Source organism: Solanum tuberosum, unplaced genomic scaffold, assembly GCF_000226075.1.
Source record: "Solanum tuberosum cultivar DM 1-3 516 R44 unplaced genomic scaffold, SolTub_3.0 scf00110, whole genome shotgun sequence".
Classification (NCBI taxonomy): domain Eukaryota; kingdom Viridiplantae; phylum Streptophyta; class Magnoliopsida; order Solanales; family Solanaceae; genus Solanum; species Solanum tuberosum.
The window spans coordinates 625,519-645,628 of record NW_006239037.1 but is presented as its reverse complement, the minus strand read 5'-3'; the positions used below and the strand labels follow the sequence as shown (position 1 = coordinate 645,628).

Sequence of the window (20,110 nt, the reverse complement as noted above, 5' to 3'; positions counted from 1 at the left end):
ATCATATCATATCATATCATATCATATATTATTAAAAGTGGAAAGCACCCAAATTAAAAGTTGGATTACAAAAATGTCCTTATAAAGTAATAATATTTGTGGACAAAAATATAAATACACATTAATTAAGTTCAATATATACTATGAAATTACAAGCTAGTTCATGTTACAACATATTATATATGGATATTTGTGTTATAACCTTCTCTGATTAATTATAATGAATATAGGACTTGTTCGGTGCGGGAACAGAAACTTCAGGAACAACAATAATATGGGCTATGTCAGAAATGATGAGAAATCCAAGTGTATTAGCAAAGGCACAAGCTGAGGTAAGAGAAGCATTCAAAGGAAAAGAAACTTTCAATGAAGATGTTATTGAAGAATTGAAATACTTAAAACAAGTTGTTAAAGAAACCTTCAGACTTCATCCCCCAGCCCCTCTCTTAATCCCCAGAGAATGTAGAGAAGAAACAAGCATCAATGGTTACACTATCCCTTTAAAAACAAGAGTCATGGTTAATGTTTATGCGATGGGGAGGGACCCAAAGTATTGGTTAGACGCAGAAAGCTTTATAGCTAAGAGATTCGAGCAGAGCTCTATAGATTACATGGGAAATAACTTTGAGTATCTTCCTTTTGGTGCGGGAAGACAAATGTGTCCTGGAATTACATTTGGTTTGATCAATGTTTATCTTCCACTAGCTAAATTGTTGTATCATTTTGATTGGAAATTACCTGATGGTGTGAAGCCTAAGGATGTGGACATGACTGAAAATTGTGGAATAACGGCAGCAAGAAAGAGTGAGCTTTACTTAATCGCCACTCCTTATTACCTTTCTCAAGAATGATATTTGATCTCTCTTTTTTTTGTTAAATTATGTACTCCCTCCGTCCCATTTTATATGATGTACTTTGATTTGACACAAACTTTAAAGAAAAATGGAAAGACTTTTAAAACTTGTGGTCCAAAATAAATGATAGAAATTTGTGTGGTTGTAAATCATTTCATTAAGGGTAAAAAAGACATTTTATAGGCAAATTGTTACTTAAAATAGAAATGTGTCATTCTTTTTGAGACTGACTAAAAAGGAAAGTAAGTCATATAAATTGGGACAGAGGGAGTATTTAATTATATTTATGTCATCTTGTTTCAATATGTATATATCAATTTGCCTATACTTGTGTAATATAGTCATATGTTGTACAATGATCAGTTCATGTACTCTGAAGTTTATGTATTAATAATAATAGCTTCACCATCCAAAATAATATTCTCCATTTCAATTTATCGAGACCGGCGCTTCAAAAGGCGAAACTCTCGGTCGTAGTTTGGCGACTTATCTTCAGTAGGGGCCTTTAGTCTTTTGATTAGAGTAGGGGTCGCGAGAGAGCAGAGCGTACCGCCCTGCCATAGTCACGAGTCTGTTTATAGTCGCGACTGTTGTCATAGTCAACAAGCTTGAAACTTCCAGGAAAAAACTTCAAATTGGGTGTCTTAATTACTTTTTAATGTGTTTCAAAAAAATGTTTGAGTAAATACATAGAATCCCGATTAGTCGTGACTTTAACTATTATTTAACTTGGTATATACGCTAGATTAGAACTCTGATTTTATTCGAATCAATCATCTTTTGTATTCGTTGAACCACATGAACATAAACAATCTGATCATTTTTGTCTTTCTAGTAAACTCAACAATATATATAATTGTTTAATTTTGTTTCACAAATAAATGTACATAGAAAATTACCTTCCTCAAAATTGAATTTCATTTGCACAACAATGTTGAAAAAATTCCCAATGTTGAGCACATACACGAGTCATCTAGAGTTAAAATAAAGAAACTAAAGTCATTTCTCGTAGTAATAAAATTCATTGTCTAAAAGTACTTACTACTTCATCCGTCTCAAATTATCTATCGTGATTTTTAAGAATAGTTGTTTCAAACTACTTTTGTCATTTCAATGTTGGAAATAACAAAAATTCATAGCAATAATTGTTCTTGAAGACTACAAACATCTCAATGAAGTAAATATTTAATGAAAAGAGGCTTTATTTTAAAATATAAATGAAAATAAAATAATCAAAAACCCCTCTTAATTGTTGTATTCATAAGGAAAGTTTAAAGAGAAATACAAACATATATTTGAGACCAAGGGAATAAACGTTTTGTCTAAAGAAGCTCCTAATACTGAAATTTTTTAAAAGAATATTAATTTTTTATTTAATACTGAATTTTTTTAAAAGAATATTAATTTTATATTTGATAAGAAGTTAATGGCAAAAGTGTTGTCCACGTCGGTGAAGATTTATTTCTCCTTCTATTTTTTGTACTTGACCTTACTTGGCCTTCTCTTAAGAAAAATAGTAAATGGATTTATTTTTATTTTATTAAATTAGTTTTTTTTAAAAATTGACTATAAATAATTTATGTAGATACTTAATGATAAAGATAATATTTGAAAAAAATATATTTTAATTTATCAAAATAGACAAATAAAAAAATAAAAGTTGTGACTTTTTTGAAATGTTGTGACGTTTCTGAAGTGTTGTAACATTTCTGATAAGACACAATAATCATTAGTTCACACTATCATTTGTTGTCTATAAATAGAGGATTTCCCTCTCATTTTAAAACAACAAAAAAATTTAACTTCTTCTTCTTCTGGATAATTAAATATTTGTGTACTTTGCTCTTGTTGAATGACTCACTAACACCATTGTTTTTGTATCAATATACTACTGAATAGAATCGTTCTATCTTGAGAGGATGTATTCCTTTAAACATCGGGTACTAGAGGGAAATAATTTCCTTAAGGAGACACTGTGCATTCAATGGGCTCGATTTTTTCCATACTTTTTCATGATCCTGGTAGTTTCGAATAGTGACTAAACAATAGCGTACGAAATATTGATTTCTCTCTAAAGTGCTAATTTCCAAAATCCAAGGAAATCCACAAACATTTCCTTACTTTAAGGTATATCCTTGGATTTAAAGGGTTGAAAACTCCTATAAATATTCAATCTCATTATGCTCAACAAATCGTCCCAAGCTAATAAAGCAAAAAAAAACAAATCAACTAGAAAAATAAAAATAAAAACAAAGCAAAATCTATCAACAAAAAAATAAAAATTTACCCTTCTTGAAAAAATGGAGGCAAATAAGCTTGTATCAGTATTTCTAATGTGCATGATAGTACTATCAGTTGTTCACGTTTCCGAGGCTGCAACTTTCGACAGCTGCAACGAAAATTGTCAAAAGGATTGCACTTCGAATGGCCATGGCTCTACTTATTGTGCATTGAGATGTGAAACCGATTGCGGTTATCAGGCGCTTAAAGGTACCTTTCTTTTTTACGTCCCTGATTGTTCATGTTATTAGTCTTTTAAGATTTTTGGGCATCTTCATGAGACTAAATATCTTTATTGTTATATGAAATCATTCTTTTTAAACTTCAAATATTTCAAAATAAATTTAATTTATCAGAACTAGTGTAGGTAATATTTGGTAATGGAAGAGCATTTTTTTTATTATTATTATTATTAATTTGTCGACTTGAAAATATTCAAACTATATATGTTTTTAAATTTATAATTTTTGTGTTCTATTTTTAATAGGTGAATTTGAGAGCCTCACGTCTTGAGCTGGACCAAGAATGCAGGGAATCACCCTAAAAGGAGAAAGGGGACAATGAAGAATAAAATAGTGGAATTTATTTTTGATTCATTCATTCATTAATTTCATTTTCCACTACCATTGTATAATGCTCAGAATTAAATAAAAACAAATTGATTTTTTTATATTTAAATGTTAATGTCTTCCTTGAGTTCATTGCACTAATATATATATATATATACATAATAATCATAATAATAATAACAATAATAATATTATTATTTTTGTAGTCAAGAATATATATATTATATATAGTTAAAAGTTGATTATTACAAGATCACTGTTAGTACTAGTGATTACAGATAGCTTACCGAAACGAACTAACTTATTACAAGTAGACCTTAATATTAGTTTACTAGATAATATACCTTCTTGGTCTGCTTTAAGTAGTTCTTCAACATCTACAGGAGGCGATAGTAGTACATATGATTGAGGGGTCATTGTTAGCTGACAACCTATCTTGCACAAAAAGTCTGCCACCTTGTTTCCTTGTCGGAAGTTATGGCGTACCACTGGATTCCCTAACTTCACGTTTTTACATTACTTGATATAGATTAGAAGGTTATTTTGATAAAAACAATATAAACAGAACTTTAAAAGAGATACTACTTTCAAATTAAATAAAATATACTTATTCATATAAAAACCATCCAACTTCAAAGTCAAAGGAGATAGGATTTGAGTTTATGAATTCTAGATTCTACTATAATCTATAGCAAAGTTACATGTTATCAGGTTTTGATACTGTATAGATAATTTATTCCAAATCTTTTAAACAAAATAAAATTATAATTCAAAATCCATGAACTAAATGTTCTAGTTTCACCTCTGAATTTATTTAGATATTATAGAAATCACCCAAAAAATTATGTGTTTTTAGTGATTAATAATTATAGTCAACCCTGGGTAAATCTCCCAATCCAAGCTATATATATTCGACTTTATGGACTATAATAATAGTAATAATTTCTGTTTCTACCTGGCAGAGTTATGGAGACACATCAATTTTGTTCTGATGACATATTAATTGAGATCCTAACATTCCTTCGTGCTAAATCTTTCATATGCGATTCAAGTGTGTTTCTAAAGCTTGTAATACTTTGATACGACATCCCAACTTTGTTCAATGGCACTATATATTTATGCTCGTTCTCAAACCCGCCCCTCAGCCACCTGACTTTTATTTCAACTCAAAGCATATCCTAAAGATTGTTGCAAGTCTTATAATCCCGAAACAAGTAAAGCATATCCTTGATTGCTTTTGCTACCCTGTGGATCAGATGAGTATTTGCTCGAATAATTGCAATGGCCTTGTGTGTTGGTATAGTTATAAACATGCTCAAGTTTATTTATACAATGTCACCACAAAAGATTTAAGCTAATTTAATTTGAATCTAGGGTTGTGTAATTTGTGCCCCTGCTTCTCTGATTCCAACATTTCCCTGAAAAAAAAATTTAAGCTAAAACTCGATAACTCATGTTATTGTATCTTTCATACTGCTTACTATATGTGTATTGAAGTGTGTGGTCATCCCATCAAAAAGCTTGAGATGTTAGACATAACACATTTTTAATTACTTGATTTATATTATGTCTCAACACCGACCTCACACGTTGGCCTAATTCTTTTTTATGGGCCAAACACATGAAACTATATTTTTGGTCTTTAGGTGGTGGTGAGATTTGAACCTAGAAACTTTGCTTGCTCTAGTACCACGTTGAAGTGTATAACTATCTTATCAAAAAACTTAACATGTCAAAGAGAATGTACTTTTAATTACTTAATTTTTATTATGTCTCAACAATACACACAGGTGGACACCGACATTTACATGTAGCATATTGTGCTGGATATTCTCATGACATTTACATGTAGTCGTTTTTTTTTTAACATAGCAGTTAAAATGTAGATTAATACTATGCTTCTTGGGTTGAAGAAAACAGAACCACCATGTATTTCATGCCAAAAATAATTTTGTCAATACATTAAAGCCTGTACATTATAATGGAAAGATATCTTTATTTGTTTCTGATGCTCTCTACCATTTTTTCAAACTTTAGTATCAATATTGTTTATTTGGTTTAAATTTAAACGGAATATGACTTATTTGTTAAAATACAAAGACAAATATAATGCTTTTGCATTAATTATTCTTACACTCTATTATTTTAAACATAATATATAAACATGACATGTAACTTTGTAAGTGCTTAAGTCCTACATGACAATTTTGTGTCCTACGTGCCGTCTTATGTGTATTATGTCACGTAGGATACGTGTGTCTACTTGTTCAATTTTATAAAAGTTTAAGTGTGTATTTGTGTACACCCAAAGTTGGAGGACATATATGTTAGTTAAAGCCAAATTAAATAACATATTTATGTATTATGTCATTATTTTATGTTGGAATTTGCCCTTTATATTAAACCCTAAACCTTCCAACCAGTCTTCAAAATTCATCAATGGCTAATACCAATGACTTCCCTACTGATATCACGATTAATATACTCCTAAATCTTCCAAAGAAATCACTTGTAAGGTTCAAATCCGTTTGCAAATCATGGCGTTCTCTAATTGAAGATCATCAATTCACCAAGCACCATTATTACCTGAACCAAATCATAAAGGCCTTCAAAACAGAACGAGACCACTCGATTGACGACACGATTATTGATCCTCCTTCCGTAATCAGTGATCAATTGGCCCTAAAATTTATCAATTCTAACATCAATGGAGTTTTTCTTCTAGTTGTACCATTGCCTGACAAAATCGTTTTCTGGAACCCGGAGAACCTCAGTGAATCAGCATCAATCTCCCGGGTCCCAAATACGACATCGTTTTCTTTAGGAGAATGGATTTACTTTGCTAAATTTTCGTTACCTTTCAGAGCTAAACCTTGCTGGAATAAGCTGGACTATCTGGAAGTTTGTAGTATGAAGAAGAAGGAAGAATCCACGAATAGCTCATGGAAAAAAATGTTAAAAATTGAAGAACCAGGTCCTGTGTTCCTTAAAAAGGGTAATACTAAAGATTTTTTGTTTTTCAGGAGCGATAAAAATGGATCTGTGGTGATTTATGATTCGAAGACTCGAGTGTTGAATGAATTTGCTGATGAAATAATCAAATCAAAACGGAAGTTGAAAGAATTTGGAATTGCTGGGACTCAAGTTTCACTTTTCATCGATCGAACATATGCAGAGGCTTTAATTTCTTCTAATGATAATACTCTGTATTAGAAGTTTAAAATTATTTTTCTGTTTTGTTTTTAAGTCATTATAGTTAACTTTTCTTTTGTGTCGATAGATTAAAAAGTGTTTTATATTGTTTGATGATTTTTCACAGCATGTTTGGCATTTACATTGAATTTCATATCCAATGAAACCCTACTAAGTTAAGAACCTGCCTGATGTTACTATATTCCAGGTCAATAAGGCACTTGCCCCATTGTTCTCTAGCAAATCAAAAATTTCCTACTAGAATCTTGATAGAAACGCGTAGAATATTTTATATATTGTTCATCGTTCTCTAAAATTGATTATTAATTGAGAATATTTTAGTAATTAGGGGATGGCAATGCTTTACATTGATCACCCCATGACGGATTGCTAGGATTTGCTTATCTGATATTTGGCAAGACTTGCCTTAACAACAAGTTATGGTGATAGTCGGGATTTAGACAATGACTATGACTTATTGGGTAGAAATTCACCATCACATTTTTTCATTATAATTGATCCAAATCAACTTCAAATCTTGCTACTATATACCTTTATTCACAAATCAATTAATATGTGCTTGAAACGTTGATTGAGAACTCCTACTTCTATTTTTACTCTTAGTGTTATTCCTATTCCTACTCCTCGAGTTGGTCGTAATACATCGAGAACTGGATAGTCATCTACTCATGCTCAAGATGACGAAACAAATTTTTACTTGGGTATGTCATTCAAGAATAAGAGCGAGCTAGATATTCCCAATTCGCCTGATGTTTACTGTGTCAAATGTGTACATCCTGAATGTAAGTGGTGGTTGAGAGTTGTAAAGCTTGAAAGTTCTGATATATTTTACATCGGAAAGTATGAAAAATGCAACGATGCCTAAAATGCCATGATTCAACAACCTTCTTTCATACACCAGAACCAGAGATAGTTTGATGCAGCCTTTAATCTCAACTAGTATGTTTGCTGCCTACATGAATTGAAACTCACATCTCATTGGATTCAGTACAGCATTTAATCTCAACTAGTATGATCATGCCTCTCTTGCCGTTCCCAGATATCTCTGAGAAACAGTACAACAACAACAACATACCCTAAGTAATCCCGCCCCTGAAAAGGGTAGAGTGTACGCAGAGTCACGGACCTTACACCTACCTGAGGAGGTAGAGATGTTTTCTCTATAGACCTTACCCTTTGGGTACGCACAGGGCAAAACCCCCGCTCCTATGCAATTGCTTGCAAATCATAGGAGAGGTAACCCGCACTAGGACAAGCTCAACCCAGAAGGCAAATCCCTGTGTTTAGTAGTAACTCTCTATTTCCATTCTCCAAGGAATTTCTCAATGCTCCCATACCAGTTCCACTGGAAACATAGACGTAATATTCCAGCAGCTATCATTTCAACAAATGCCATCAGGTATGATCACTGAGGAGATAGACCAGCAGTAGCTATGGAAAGAAAGAATCCGTCAAAGTTGCAGGGGACAATGAAGTTTCATGATAATCAATCAGAACAGAAGATGAAAAAAGCTCCTGCTGAAAGTGTCTCCTTGCAAAAAGTCTTCATGAATTGTGTACTGCAAAATCATAAGATTGTCCACACTTTCTCAAACTACCATCCTCAAAGAATAATGAGTTCCAAACTTTAAGTGAGTCAGGTACATAATAAGACTACTTCTTTCTAATTCTAAATAAAGAAACGAAAGACACTACTTGAAATGCATTTGCTAGTAACTTTAGCATGAAATATAATTCTCCCAACAGAAATCTGACACTTGTTTACTCTGCTAACACTGTAAAGCAGATGTTGCAGCAGAAAAAATCAAACCAAAATGAAGAATGACGAAGGCAACAACTGAACATATCAAGACCTTCCATCTAAATATATCACATTAACACTTTAATAACTATAATAGACACTTTAAATGAGTTTTTACAGGAAAAAAAAAAAAAGAAACATAAGAAATTAAAGGATCAAATATAGACAAATCAAATCTCCCTCAACTGAACCATATGCTCCAGAGGAAAACTCCCCAAAAGAGACTATAACTTATGTTTATCGATTTTATAATTATTATTAGATTAATGTGGAGAACTTTTTTTTTTTTATGTTCGGCTAATTGCAATGTTGAGAGTAGGCATTTGTTTAATTAATAATGCAAGTGTTTTCATAGACTAATCCTCGTCATTATTATTTTGTTGTGATCAATTAATGATATTTACCGAAAATACACTGCTTCCCGTATTTATACTACACTTGTTACACTCTTTTCTGCAGATTTAGATCCATGACCATGCGACTCCACTTGATTGCGACTCTATGTTTGATATGAATCTATATTCTCATTATTGAGTTATCAAATTGCTACGCCTATTGGGTGCATTCTCTAATTAACACACTATCGTTGCATATTGAAGCTGAGAAAAAATGAGCAAGAGAAGGCAAACTCTATAATGGAAGAATTAGTATTAACCAAATCGCAAAATATAAAGTACATTATTATTATTTTGATATCCCTATCAAATAAAAATGGATAGCCAAAATTCCATGTAGAAATACTAAAAGTTTATTAAGATATAAAGAAAATAGAAAAGTGTGACTAGCAAGGATAATCACAAGCACAAAATGGACCTTCAAACCCAATTTGATCAATGCATTGACCACCACCTTTTGGTCCAAATTTTTGCTTGCAAAATGGTAAACATTTTGGCTCAACTTTGCCTTGGTCACACAATATTTCTGGATGTATTTGGTAGCAAGTTTTTGATTCAACTGATGGGATCATTGTTCCAACTGCAAATTAACAACAAGAGTCAAGACTGAGTATTGATTGTTGGAAATCTTACAGAAAAATACTTAATCACAAATACTTATATAGGGAATTATCATAGCTTGAGGCGTGTCAAAAGACACTTTCCTTAAGGATATTTTACCCGATATAGATGTATCCCTAAGATTCAACAAGCTCTTCTGATATAAAACTAGAAACCAGAAGCTAACAATAGCACGTATTGAAGGTTAATAATTAGAATCGTAAAGAAACAAACTAAATATTTTTTATTACCAAAAAATAGAGCAACGACGAGAAGGACACAAGTCAAAAGCTTTGCCATTATTCTTTCTAGAGATAATATAATATGAATGTATAGTCTTAGGTAGTGTCTATGTGTTTCTATGCACTTTGAATGATCAAGCTAACAAAGAGTGTGATTTTATAGCTTCTAAAATAGCTAATAGAGTGAGATAAAATCAAATTCCTAATGATTAAATTTTGAAAATTTAAAATATCTAATTAGAATATTCTAAAAGATAATTTGTTAATTATTATCTTGTTTTCAAATTCTTTATTGTCTTGATGTGATTTTCAAATGAATATTATTCCGACCCCTTACTAGTCACTATAACATGCAAAAATATTCTTTAATATCTCAAAAATAAAGTTTATATCCATGAAATATTCCTACATTTAATTAGCAATTATGGCCTTCATTACATGAAATTGTCCATTGCCAAAGCTTTGATATTTCCTTCCTTAAATAGCATTGATTGATTATTTTCTAACCTTACTTTTCTTTTAAACTGAACATATATTTGGCTATTATTCCTATTATAATAATTAGCAGATTCTTCTTAATTAGCTATAATAGTCCTTTGGCTGTTGGAAGCTTTTGACTATTATATGGTGTGAAATGATTTTGTAGCTTTCTTTTCTTTTTGTGTATTTATATTTCGAATTTGGGTCAGTCCAATTGGGTTGGTAAGAAATACAATATTATATATTCAATATACAATATACAATATTATACAAAATTGTAAAAGGTATATGCTCATATACAATAATATATAATTCTATACACTATTAAACAAATCGAAATTTCGTTAAACATTGACAATTGATTTCTCTCAAATGACAAGATAGAATCTCTTGAATATTTGTGGAGAGGTAGATCTAGTGATAGACTATCATCCCTAACAACCGAGACATCATGAATCACAACAATATTTTATTGGAAAATATTTTGAAAATTATTGACACTTCGCTTTTGGGATTTCGCTATAGTGATTACGTGTTATTATGATTTTCAGCAGTTATGGATGAAATTTTGAAAAGATTCTTGTTGTGTTCAATTCATCTCATCAAGATCTATCATTTTGCTCTGAATTTGGAATTTTGGAGGTCGAAAGGGGGTTCTGGCCTCATGGCAGCCCTCTAAGGCCCTTAAAGATCCTTCTTTAGGATGATTCAGGTAAGCATTACAAACCTTATCTAAATTATATGGAATAATTTTATATGTTGCACTAGAATGTAATTATCTCTAAATAAAATTGTCCCTGATGTAAGTTTTGGTGTTTTATATTTGAAGGTAGGTTCAAATAGTATTTTAAGTATGTACTTATCAATTTTGGTCATTTAAATTTGTCAAAAGTTAACAAAAATGGTCTATTATATTTGAGGGTAAATTCAAAATAGTTCCTTAAGTATGTCCTTAACAGTTTTGATCCTTTAAATTACCAAAAATAAACACTTATAGTCTCTAGCAAAATATTTATAATAATCAAAATCTCCCTAATTATAGAACTTGTGTAATAAAAAATATGAGTAATAAATCAAAAGTCTAAACATCACAAATTTCCTTTGATGGCTGCAGCTTACATATTTTTAGTGCATAACCTTTGTAATACAAAAATTACAATAGTGCAAAAGGACCCTAAAGGCTCCAAGGTTTAATTAAAACTATATTCATGATTTCTCAACAAATAAAGTTATAAGTGCAACAAGCATTAGCATAAAAAGGGACGAGAACGAAGAAATATAAGAAGATGCTGAAGTGTTGTTGGGTTTTTGAAGCGTCGTCTTTGGTAGTAATGAAGGTTTTGGTGGAGATGCCGTCGTCGTCGTCGTCGGTTTTTCAATAGTTGGTTCATCATCTTCTACGAATGGTGGATCAACTTCTGGTGTTGGTTCTGCTGATGCTTTACCAACTGAAGTAAACAATTAAGTTGTGACAATTCAGTAACAAATGAAAACAATGTAAAAGTACTTAAAAACATATTAGCATGACTAAACTTGTATTCTAGTTATTCCTTCTGTCCAACAAGAATGATTCACTATTGACTTTGACATAAGAATCAAGAAGCAGTAAATGATAAAGTATCAAATATAAGTTATCTAAACATTGAAAAATAAACAATATTTAATAGCAAGGATAAAATAGACACAAAATGGTAGATTATTTATTGATTTTATAAACTGGACAAGCACTATTAGACATCACAAAATCAAAATAGTATAGTAGACAAGTAAAGATGAACAGAGGGAGTAATTAGTATATTCGTCTAATCTATTTATGTTCAATTGTGTAGAATTTTTTTTTTGGTAGGTCTGCATGAATTTCATCATTTTAATATGAAGAGAAAAGAGTCTGATATATATACTCCTCAATTTTGTCATTTAGAATTGATATATCTTTCGTTACAAAAGTAACTCACATATACCCTCATCATTACCAAAATGGAAAAACTGAGAGTATATCAAACCTTTTTTCCCTAATATGAATATAGTGGTCAGAATTACCTCGTGAACCATGAGGAGCAAGAGAAGGAGGAAAAGCAGCAGCACGTTGGTGGCGAGGAGGATGAGCAGGAACGTGATGGTGATGGTGAGGAGGAGGAGCAACAGGAGCAGGTGGTGGTGCGAACAAAGCCGGACCTGTCATGTTAAATTAAATAGCAACTTACTCTTGTTAATTGAAAGAGAAGAAAAAAAAACCTTATTTAAATGAAGTAAAGAGAGAATTTGCAACATTATATTGGTTACCCTCATTTGGGGTAATTCGTCTTGTGGCTATAAATCATTTCATTAAGGGTAAAAATAGAATTTTAAAGTTAAGTTGTTTCTAACTATAGAAAGGTCTGACAGTCATTTTAAGACGGACTAAAAAGAAATGAATGTCACATAAGTTGGAACAGAAGAAATAATAATTTGAGATTGAGACGTAGTTGATGCTAATAGGTTCAATTGCATGCATTGAAAGCTTTAATATACCTGGAGATGGAAGAGGAACCCCAGAAGCTGCAAAAGTAAACAAATGAAAAAACTGACTTTGAGAAAATTTGTTCATATTTTAAAACATAATATATATATACCAGAAAGCACGAATCCATGAATAAGTACTTACCACTGCACTGTACAGGGACACCACTATTACAAGCTTGAGGAAGTGAAAGTGCCAGAGTACGAATAAACGGTATCGAGACAGGAACATTCCCAGTAACAATAAGACATACACAATCAATGTTATCACTCATTGATGACTTAAGTGAATTGCAGCAATCTTCAGTTGGTGAAGAGCCATTGCCACTGCTTCCAGTAAGGTAATTTAAACAAGGTCTGAAAGTACTAATTATTGTACTTGTACATGCTGTGTTTATTTGACAATTTACAACTTTGAAAGTTGAAAAACTTAGTACAAGAGTAAGCAAAATAATGTCATGTACTGATATAGAAACTTTCAATTTTTCCATCAGTTTGATCATTTTTTATGATTTGAATAAGGTTAATTTTTCAAATGTGGATGTGAATGAATAATTGGTAATGATTTTATAGTTTATATTTACATTGTTTGGAAAATTTCAGTTGGAGGAGTAAAAGGTAGATTTGAAATTTGTGGCTTGGAGTTAAACTGCTTTGACTCATAGTCTAAAGTTGGCTTTACCATTTTTTGATGTTAATAAAAAGATTTGGTGTCCAAGTTAGGTAGGACAGTTATACTGCTTATAGTATCTCCAAATTTCAATCTTTCAATCTAGAACCTCATAATGGACTTTTATTTGGTTCACACTTCAAAAATATTGTGATACCTATGTCGAATTCTTAAAAATTATATTCTAAAAGCATCCAACACACATCAATGATATTTATGAAGAGTTCAAGCATAATTGATTCACATAGTTTTAATGATTTTGTAGGACCAAAGAGGGTTTTCCTTTTCCTTATTTTTCTTGTTTTAGATTTGTCAATCACTATTTTCCTACTGAAAAAATGTGTGTTAGCTATTTTTATAAACAATTTGTTTGAATTGATGGGAAAAAAATATAGTAGTTAATATATTCATACGAAGAAATTAAAAAGTTTTTCACTACTTGAGTGAGAATCTGTTTTCCACCATGTATTTTCTCAGCGAGCTGATTCGATGAAAACAAGTGGGAAAATCATATTTAATAAGACAAATTTCTCACTGATTCACGGTGGAAATTTTTTTTGTTTCTAATAATCAGAAAACTTTTGATTCAAAAAAAAAAAATCCTATAATATTAAATTGAGATGATTTTTTTTTTTACAATGAACATTGAAAATTTATAGAGTTGTGTCCATAATGTTTGGGACTAAGGTATTGTCGTTATTTTTTCTTCTTTTTTTTCAAATTCATTAGCCACAATAAAAAAAAAAATTTAAAAAAAGCCTTCCTCTGCCTCGAAAAGATTTTCCTACTTTTCTTTTTAATTAGTCTATTTAAAAAAGAATGACTCATTTTTTACAATACTTTAATTTCAATTTTTCACGTGACATGTTTAAGACCATAAGATTAAAAGATATTTTGGTACATGTAGCATAATTTTAATTTAAGACCATAAAATTGAAAAATCTTCTTTATTTTCTTAAATTTCGTGTCAAGTCAAATCAGGTCTTTTTTTTAAAAACGGAATGAGTAAGATTTAGGCGTTATGTTGAGAGGAGAAATCCAGGCAATATAACCCAATAGCCTACTTAATAAGTTAACACTTGTCAATGGTACAAACCAAGTCTAATTTTCTATTGAAATGTTTAGTTATGAAATTAGACATTTTTTTTCTCATTAGTTTGAGTTGGCCAACCAAACTACCTATCATTTCTTGTTGTTTAGTACATAGACTTTATGTATTTAAATCACAACCTTTTATCTCCTTCAGCACTCAAACTTGTAAATTCTCAACCAACTCAAACTTGTAAATTATTCTCAACCAACTCAAACTTCTCTAAACTTGAAGAAAATGGCATCCAAAGTCATGAATATTATAGCTCTAATCATAGTTATAATTGCCCTGTTTTGGAATGAGGGTGAAGCTCAATCAAATTGTATGACTACATTAGTTGGATTAGCACCATGTATGAATTATGTAACTGGAAATTCATCCACTCCATCTTCAACTTGCTGTACATCCCTGTCTAGTGTTGTCCAATCCAATCCTCAATGCCTTTGCTCTTTGGTTAATGGTGGTGGTTCTGGTCTTGGAATTGCTATAAATCAAACTCTTGCTCTAGCCTTACCTGCTGCTTGTAATGTACAAACTCCTCCACTTAGCCAGTGCAATGGTAAAATCCCAATCTTTAATCTTATATGCTACTTGTCAGTACCAGATGCGGATATAGGATTTCTAGAATATGATTGAACCTCTAAAGAATGAAAAGAAAAATGTATTTAGTTGGAATGGATGCATCATTCAATTCTTTTGGAGCATGGGAGCCAACAGATAATATTAGCTCAATTCTGAAAAGCATATATATAAAATATCTAGTTTGATGGAAAGACCATGAGTTCACATGCACCACAATTTCTATACTAAATTACATGATTGTTACTTAACATGTAGTAGGTCTTGAGAATACAATTAAACTTTTGGATGAGATGGTCACACACTTCAACTTAGTATCAGAGCAGACAGAGTTTCTGAGAAAAGAATCAGGCTTGTTACTATTATTTGGACTTGATAGTGTTTTAGAAGTTAAACTCATCTAATAACCCACTATATATTTTTTTTGCATTTACAAAATGCAGCAGCAAATGGACCAAGTGCTTCAGTTCCAGCAAGTTCACCATCCGGTTCCCCTGCCCCAACTGGTTCATCTGATGAAACACCAGAAATCCCAGCAACTCCATCAGGATCAGGTAAATCCCGCGAAAAAAAGGACGAAAACAGAAAAAGAAATCATTTTTATCTATTTATCTGATGTTTTATATAAGTAATATCTTAAAAGTATGATGCTAAAATATTTGCAGGTTCAACAGGGTCCAAGACTGATACTTCAAGAAATGGATCATCAAATGCAGGAAGCAGCAACATCAAAATTTCTTTCAGTTTAATGGGATTCATACTCTTCATTGTATCAAGTGTTTTGGCTTAGATTGCTTTAGAGTTTTATGTCTCTTTCTAGCTAAAGGAGACTCATTTTTTTTGCTATTGAAACATTGATATTGTGAATTAATTTATGCCACCCCTTTTGGGGTCGAGTGTGATTGGTTGTAATTTGTTTTTAACTAGTAATCATCTCTTTGATCAATCGTAAGCAGACTATGTTTTTCTTTTACTCCTCCCTAGGTGTTTTCACCCTTTTTGTTCCTTAGGTAACTCGAACAGCCACAATTGGAGGTGAAACGTGTTTATTATTCGAGCAACTACTGTTGTCTAAACAAGACTCTGTTCTTTTTAAGAAAAATTGGGGGTATGGAAAGGGGTAATGGGATAGGGGAATTGAACTCTCACCAACAACGTGAAAATTTAGATAATCAACTGAACTACTATTAAGATTCACCTGAACAAACATGGTTCAATGCTTTCTTTGTGCTTTTTTTTTTTCAAGTAATAAACTCCTGATTGATCTGGTCCATTTTAATTTACCAAGGTGGTCCTCTATGTACCCTCTAATTTAAGGTTCTATTAAAGACCAAAGTTTCTAAAATACAGACCTTGTATAACTAAGCTGACAATCAATCTTGATATGTTTAGTTCTGAAATTAAATATGGGATTAGAGGCTATATGTATAGCTGCTTTATAGTAAAAAATAAACAGTGATCCTGGAGTAGGAATAGAAAAGACTAACTTCTTCAACAAACCAGTGATCCAAGTCTGCAACAACAACAACAACTTTTCAATTAGTTTCTGCTGATGTTTCTAACAGTAACCATTTTTACTACCGGTGAGAAAGTATCATGATTATCTAGCCCCTCTTTCTGATTATACCCCTTCGCCACAATCCGTGTTTTTAACCCAACTTAAGCTGAAGAAACTTATCCAATGGTCACCGCTAACTGCTTTTAGTCCCAAATCTTTGGGGTTGCTTTTTCCAATAAACGTTGTTTACATTTCTTTATGTTATATAATTTGTACTAGTAGCCGGTTTATGAATGAGTGCTCTTGAAGTATACGTAGTCGGAAAATCGACCTTGGGTTGTTTCCCTACTGGAAGATCAACTATACAGTTATCACAACAATAAAATTGATTATAAGAATATTAGATGAAACAAATTCTAATAGTCAACCACAATCAGGAAATAATTAGAAAGGAAACTGGTGTTATGAACTTTTAAGTGAAAAAGCTACAAAAGGTTATATGTAAACACATGTCATTCATCTATTGACTTGATATAAACATTGAATGCGAGTAAATTTTTTATCATATATTAATAATCTGCAATCTTTCTGTATCAGTTAGACCACCTATTACCTAAGCACTACCAACTACAAAATGAAATATATATGTTTTTGATTGACACATCTCTTTTCTTGTTGCAACCAAGACTACCTGTTCCATATTTTATACTACTCCCAGCATCATTTGAACACAACCAAACTTTCTTCAACCAGTTATTTATATCGACTGTGCAAAGTTATAGTACCTCAATTTGTTAAAGTTGGTCAACCAAAATATCAACAACGTAACGTTTTCTCTTCTTCCCTAGTTCCATTATAAATTCAAACTAGACTAATGCTTTAGTTCCATACCCTTGATCAACTTGCTAGCTAGCATTCACTAGATGGCTTCAAAAAGAATTGAGATCGGTATAACTCTGACTTTGGTGCTCATGTTCGTGCAATGGGATGGAGTCAGAGCACAATCAGGCTGCACCACTGCACTGGTGAGCTTGTCTCCATGTCTAAATTATGTTACTGGAAACACAACAACTCCCTCGACATCTTGTTGCTTACAGCTATCAAGGGTTGTTGCATCACAGCCGCGATGCCTTTGCTCTGTGCTAAATGGTGGTGGCTCCTCTTTTGGTGTTTCTATTAACCAAACTCAAGCTGTTGCACTTCCTAGTGCATGCAATGTGCAAACTCCTCCTGTTAGCCGCTGCAACGGTATGGATATATATGCTTACAAAAGAATATTTTTACACTATCACACCGTTTAAAAGATAACTACAACGACCCATAATAAGTACTGTAACTAGTCATCTAATAAGTATGCAACTAATTGAATTATGTAAAAACTACTTATATTGTCGGTGTGTACAAGTTAACTCCACCTAAATCTCACATCACTACTTTCCTACTTGACAGGTGGTGCAAATGGACCAGCAGCTTCGCCTGCTGATAGTCCTCCAGCGGACTCTTCTAAAGGATCACCAGACATTCCTTCAGGTATACCATGGTTACCGTTTGATCATAGATTTTGAAGTTGAAACTTGAAATTTTGAGTTTTTGAAGTTGTGATTTTTGTAATATAAAGGAGATGCATCTTACTTAAAAATAAAATTAAAGTCTTGTGTGCGCAAGTCCCAAAAACTAGTCTGAACTTAAAATATTTCAAGATCACATTTCAAAATCTGATCAAATTTCGTGGTCAAATAGTTATTTGAAGACAATTTTTAAAAATTACTTTCAAAATCTATGGTCAAACGCTAGATTAACGTCTTTTCCACATTTTGAAAGCACTGACTATTTTAATTAATCTATGGAAAAAAGCAGGAACAGGGTCAAAGGCCAGTGGTGGTGGCACATCTGATGGAAGCATTGTGGAACTCACAGCTACTTGGATCTTCACTGTTGCATTCACTGCTTTTGCATCAACATTCTTTTAGATTTAAGTGTTTTTTAGGAGTTTTGAACATTTTAAGTTGTTCTTTTCCATGAATGATGATTTTTATTATTGATTTTGTCCCCAAAATTGTAGTACCAGCTATGAGTGCATGTCCTGTATTGTGTCAACACTTACTATTGAGTTATTCATTGGTGTCTTTAACTTAACCACAAAAGATAGCTCATACAGTAATAATTACTCAAGATCATACTAAAGAAGTGAAATTCCACCTCCCACATCAATGTGGGACTCGACTAGACATATGAGCGTGGACAATATACTATTAGGGCTTAACAACGGGTAAATCAAGAATTGCGTTGAGCCTGGTAAGATACCAATAAGAAAATTGACAAGAGTCTAAAGCAGAGAGAATATGAAGGATGGCAGTTGATAAAAATGAATTAGATCTATTCATAAAGAGTTCTCTCTATCCAAGACTTGTATTTATTCAAAAAAAGTTGAACATTCAAGTTTAACACAATGAAACTGATGCAAGTATATGTAGTCAAGTTAAAATGAATGTAAAGGAATCTGAAAATCTGTTAGAAAGCTCTGTTAGAACTGTTAGGCTAGTTAACACTGTTCAACTGTCAAGAAATTAGTTAGTTAGTTACTTTTGTGGTATTCTTCTTTAAGTCATTTTTACCATTTGACTAGTTGTATAAATACATGGGAATTGTACTAATTCACTTCATTCATGAATAATATCAATGTATTCTTTCTTCCTTCTTCTACATCTTCTTAGCTAATCTTCTCGGTTGTACCCTGAATTAGCCTTCATCTTCTTCGAGCCTTAGCTCCTAGATTAACTATTATCATCGTGATTGAGTGTGAGTGCATCAATTGGTATCAGAGCTATCATTCCTCGGCATGGCTTTGACTCGCAATAAGAACACAGAAAGATCAACAGAGGACGCAGATAACAAATTTTTGCAGATTCAAGAGCAATTGCAGAAATTGATGGAGACTATGAATGATCGAAATGTGAGGACAGATAAGGAATTGTTGGAAATCAAGCAAGCCATTGGTGGTGTTTACATCCCTACTCTATTCAAATAGGGCGAAACGTCGCGGTGACTCAAAAAATAATCAATTGAATCAATTTTAAAAGAATTTTAAGAAAATAAGAATTTTAAAAGAGTCGCCACCTAATTTTAGGAAAAACTAGGAAACCAATTAAAAATGTCTACGAAACCATAAGATTCTAGGAAAGGGGTTCAAGTTATTTCGAAGGGAAGGTGTTAGGCATCCTTCGAAATCCACAACAGTGGGTCCCGACTGAATTCATTTTTTCAAATTGAAGAGGATGTAAAAATATTATACAAATATAACAAATATGCAATATACACAAGTAATAAAGTAAACAAGTAA

At 32.0% G+C, this 20,110-nt stretch overlaps 3 protein-coding genes and 1 pseudogene across 4 annotated transcripts; 3 read left to right on the top strand and 1 right to left on the bottom strand.

Moving 5' to 3' along the window:
- Nucleotides 1-888, top strand: part of LOC102587062 (premnaspirodiene oxygenase-like) — a 5,422-nt pseudogene extending 4,534 nt beyond the window's left edge.
- A 10,615-nt stretch (nt 889-11,503) lies between these two features.
- On the bottom strand, nt 11,504-13,466 carry LOC102594337 (classical arabinogalactan protein 9-like). Its single transcript, XM_006349639.2, has 4 exons — nt 13,079-13,466; nt 12,946-12,972; nt 12,475-12,609; nt 11,504-11,882 (listed from the first exon to the last, which is right to left on the bottom strand). The coding sequence occupies exons 1-4, from the start codon at nt 13,434-13,436 to the stop codon at nt 11,641-11,643; spliced, it is 762 nt and encodes a 253-aa protein (XP_006349701.1). The 5' UTR covers nt 13,437-13,466; the 3' UTR covers nt 11,504-11,640.
- A 1,390-nt stretch (nt 13,467-14,856) lies between these two features.
- LOC102593808 (non-specific lipid-transfer protein-like protein At2g13820) lies at nt 14,857-16,220 on the top strand. Its single transcript, XM_006349637.2, has 3 exons — nt 14,857-15,252; nt 15,716-15,826; nt 15,938-16,220. Exons 1-3 carry the CDS (start codon nt 14,931-14,933, stop codon nt 16,060-16,062), a joined length of 558 nt encoding a protein of 185 aa, XP_006349699.1. The 5' UTR covers nt 14,857-14,930; the 3' UTR covers nt 16,063-16,220.
- Nucleotides 16,221-17,569: 1,349 nt separating this feature from the next.
- Nucleotides 17,570-18,886, top strand: LOC102593253 (non-specific lipid-transfer protein-like protein At2g13820). Of its 2 annotated transcripts, none has more exons than XM_006349636.2 (3): nt 17,570-18,018; nt 18,220-18,300; nt 18,628-18,886. In XM_006349636.2, the coding sequence occupies exons 1-3, from the start codon at nt 17,694-17,696 to the stop codon at nt 18,738-18,740; spliced, it is 519 nt and encodes a 172-aa protein (XP_006349698.1). In that variant the 5' UTR covers nt 17,570-17,693; the 3' UTR covers nt 18,741-18,886. The 2 variants fall into 2 exon arrangements, with proteins under 2 accessions (XP_006349698.1, XP_006349697.1); XM_006349635.2 differs by having other exon boundaries at nt 18,625-18,886.
- The last annotated feature ends 1,224 nt before the right edge of the window (nt 18,887-20,110 follow it).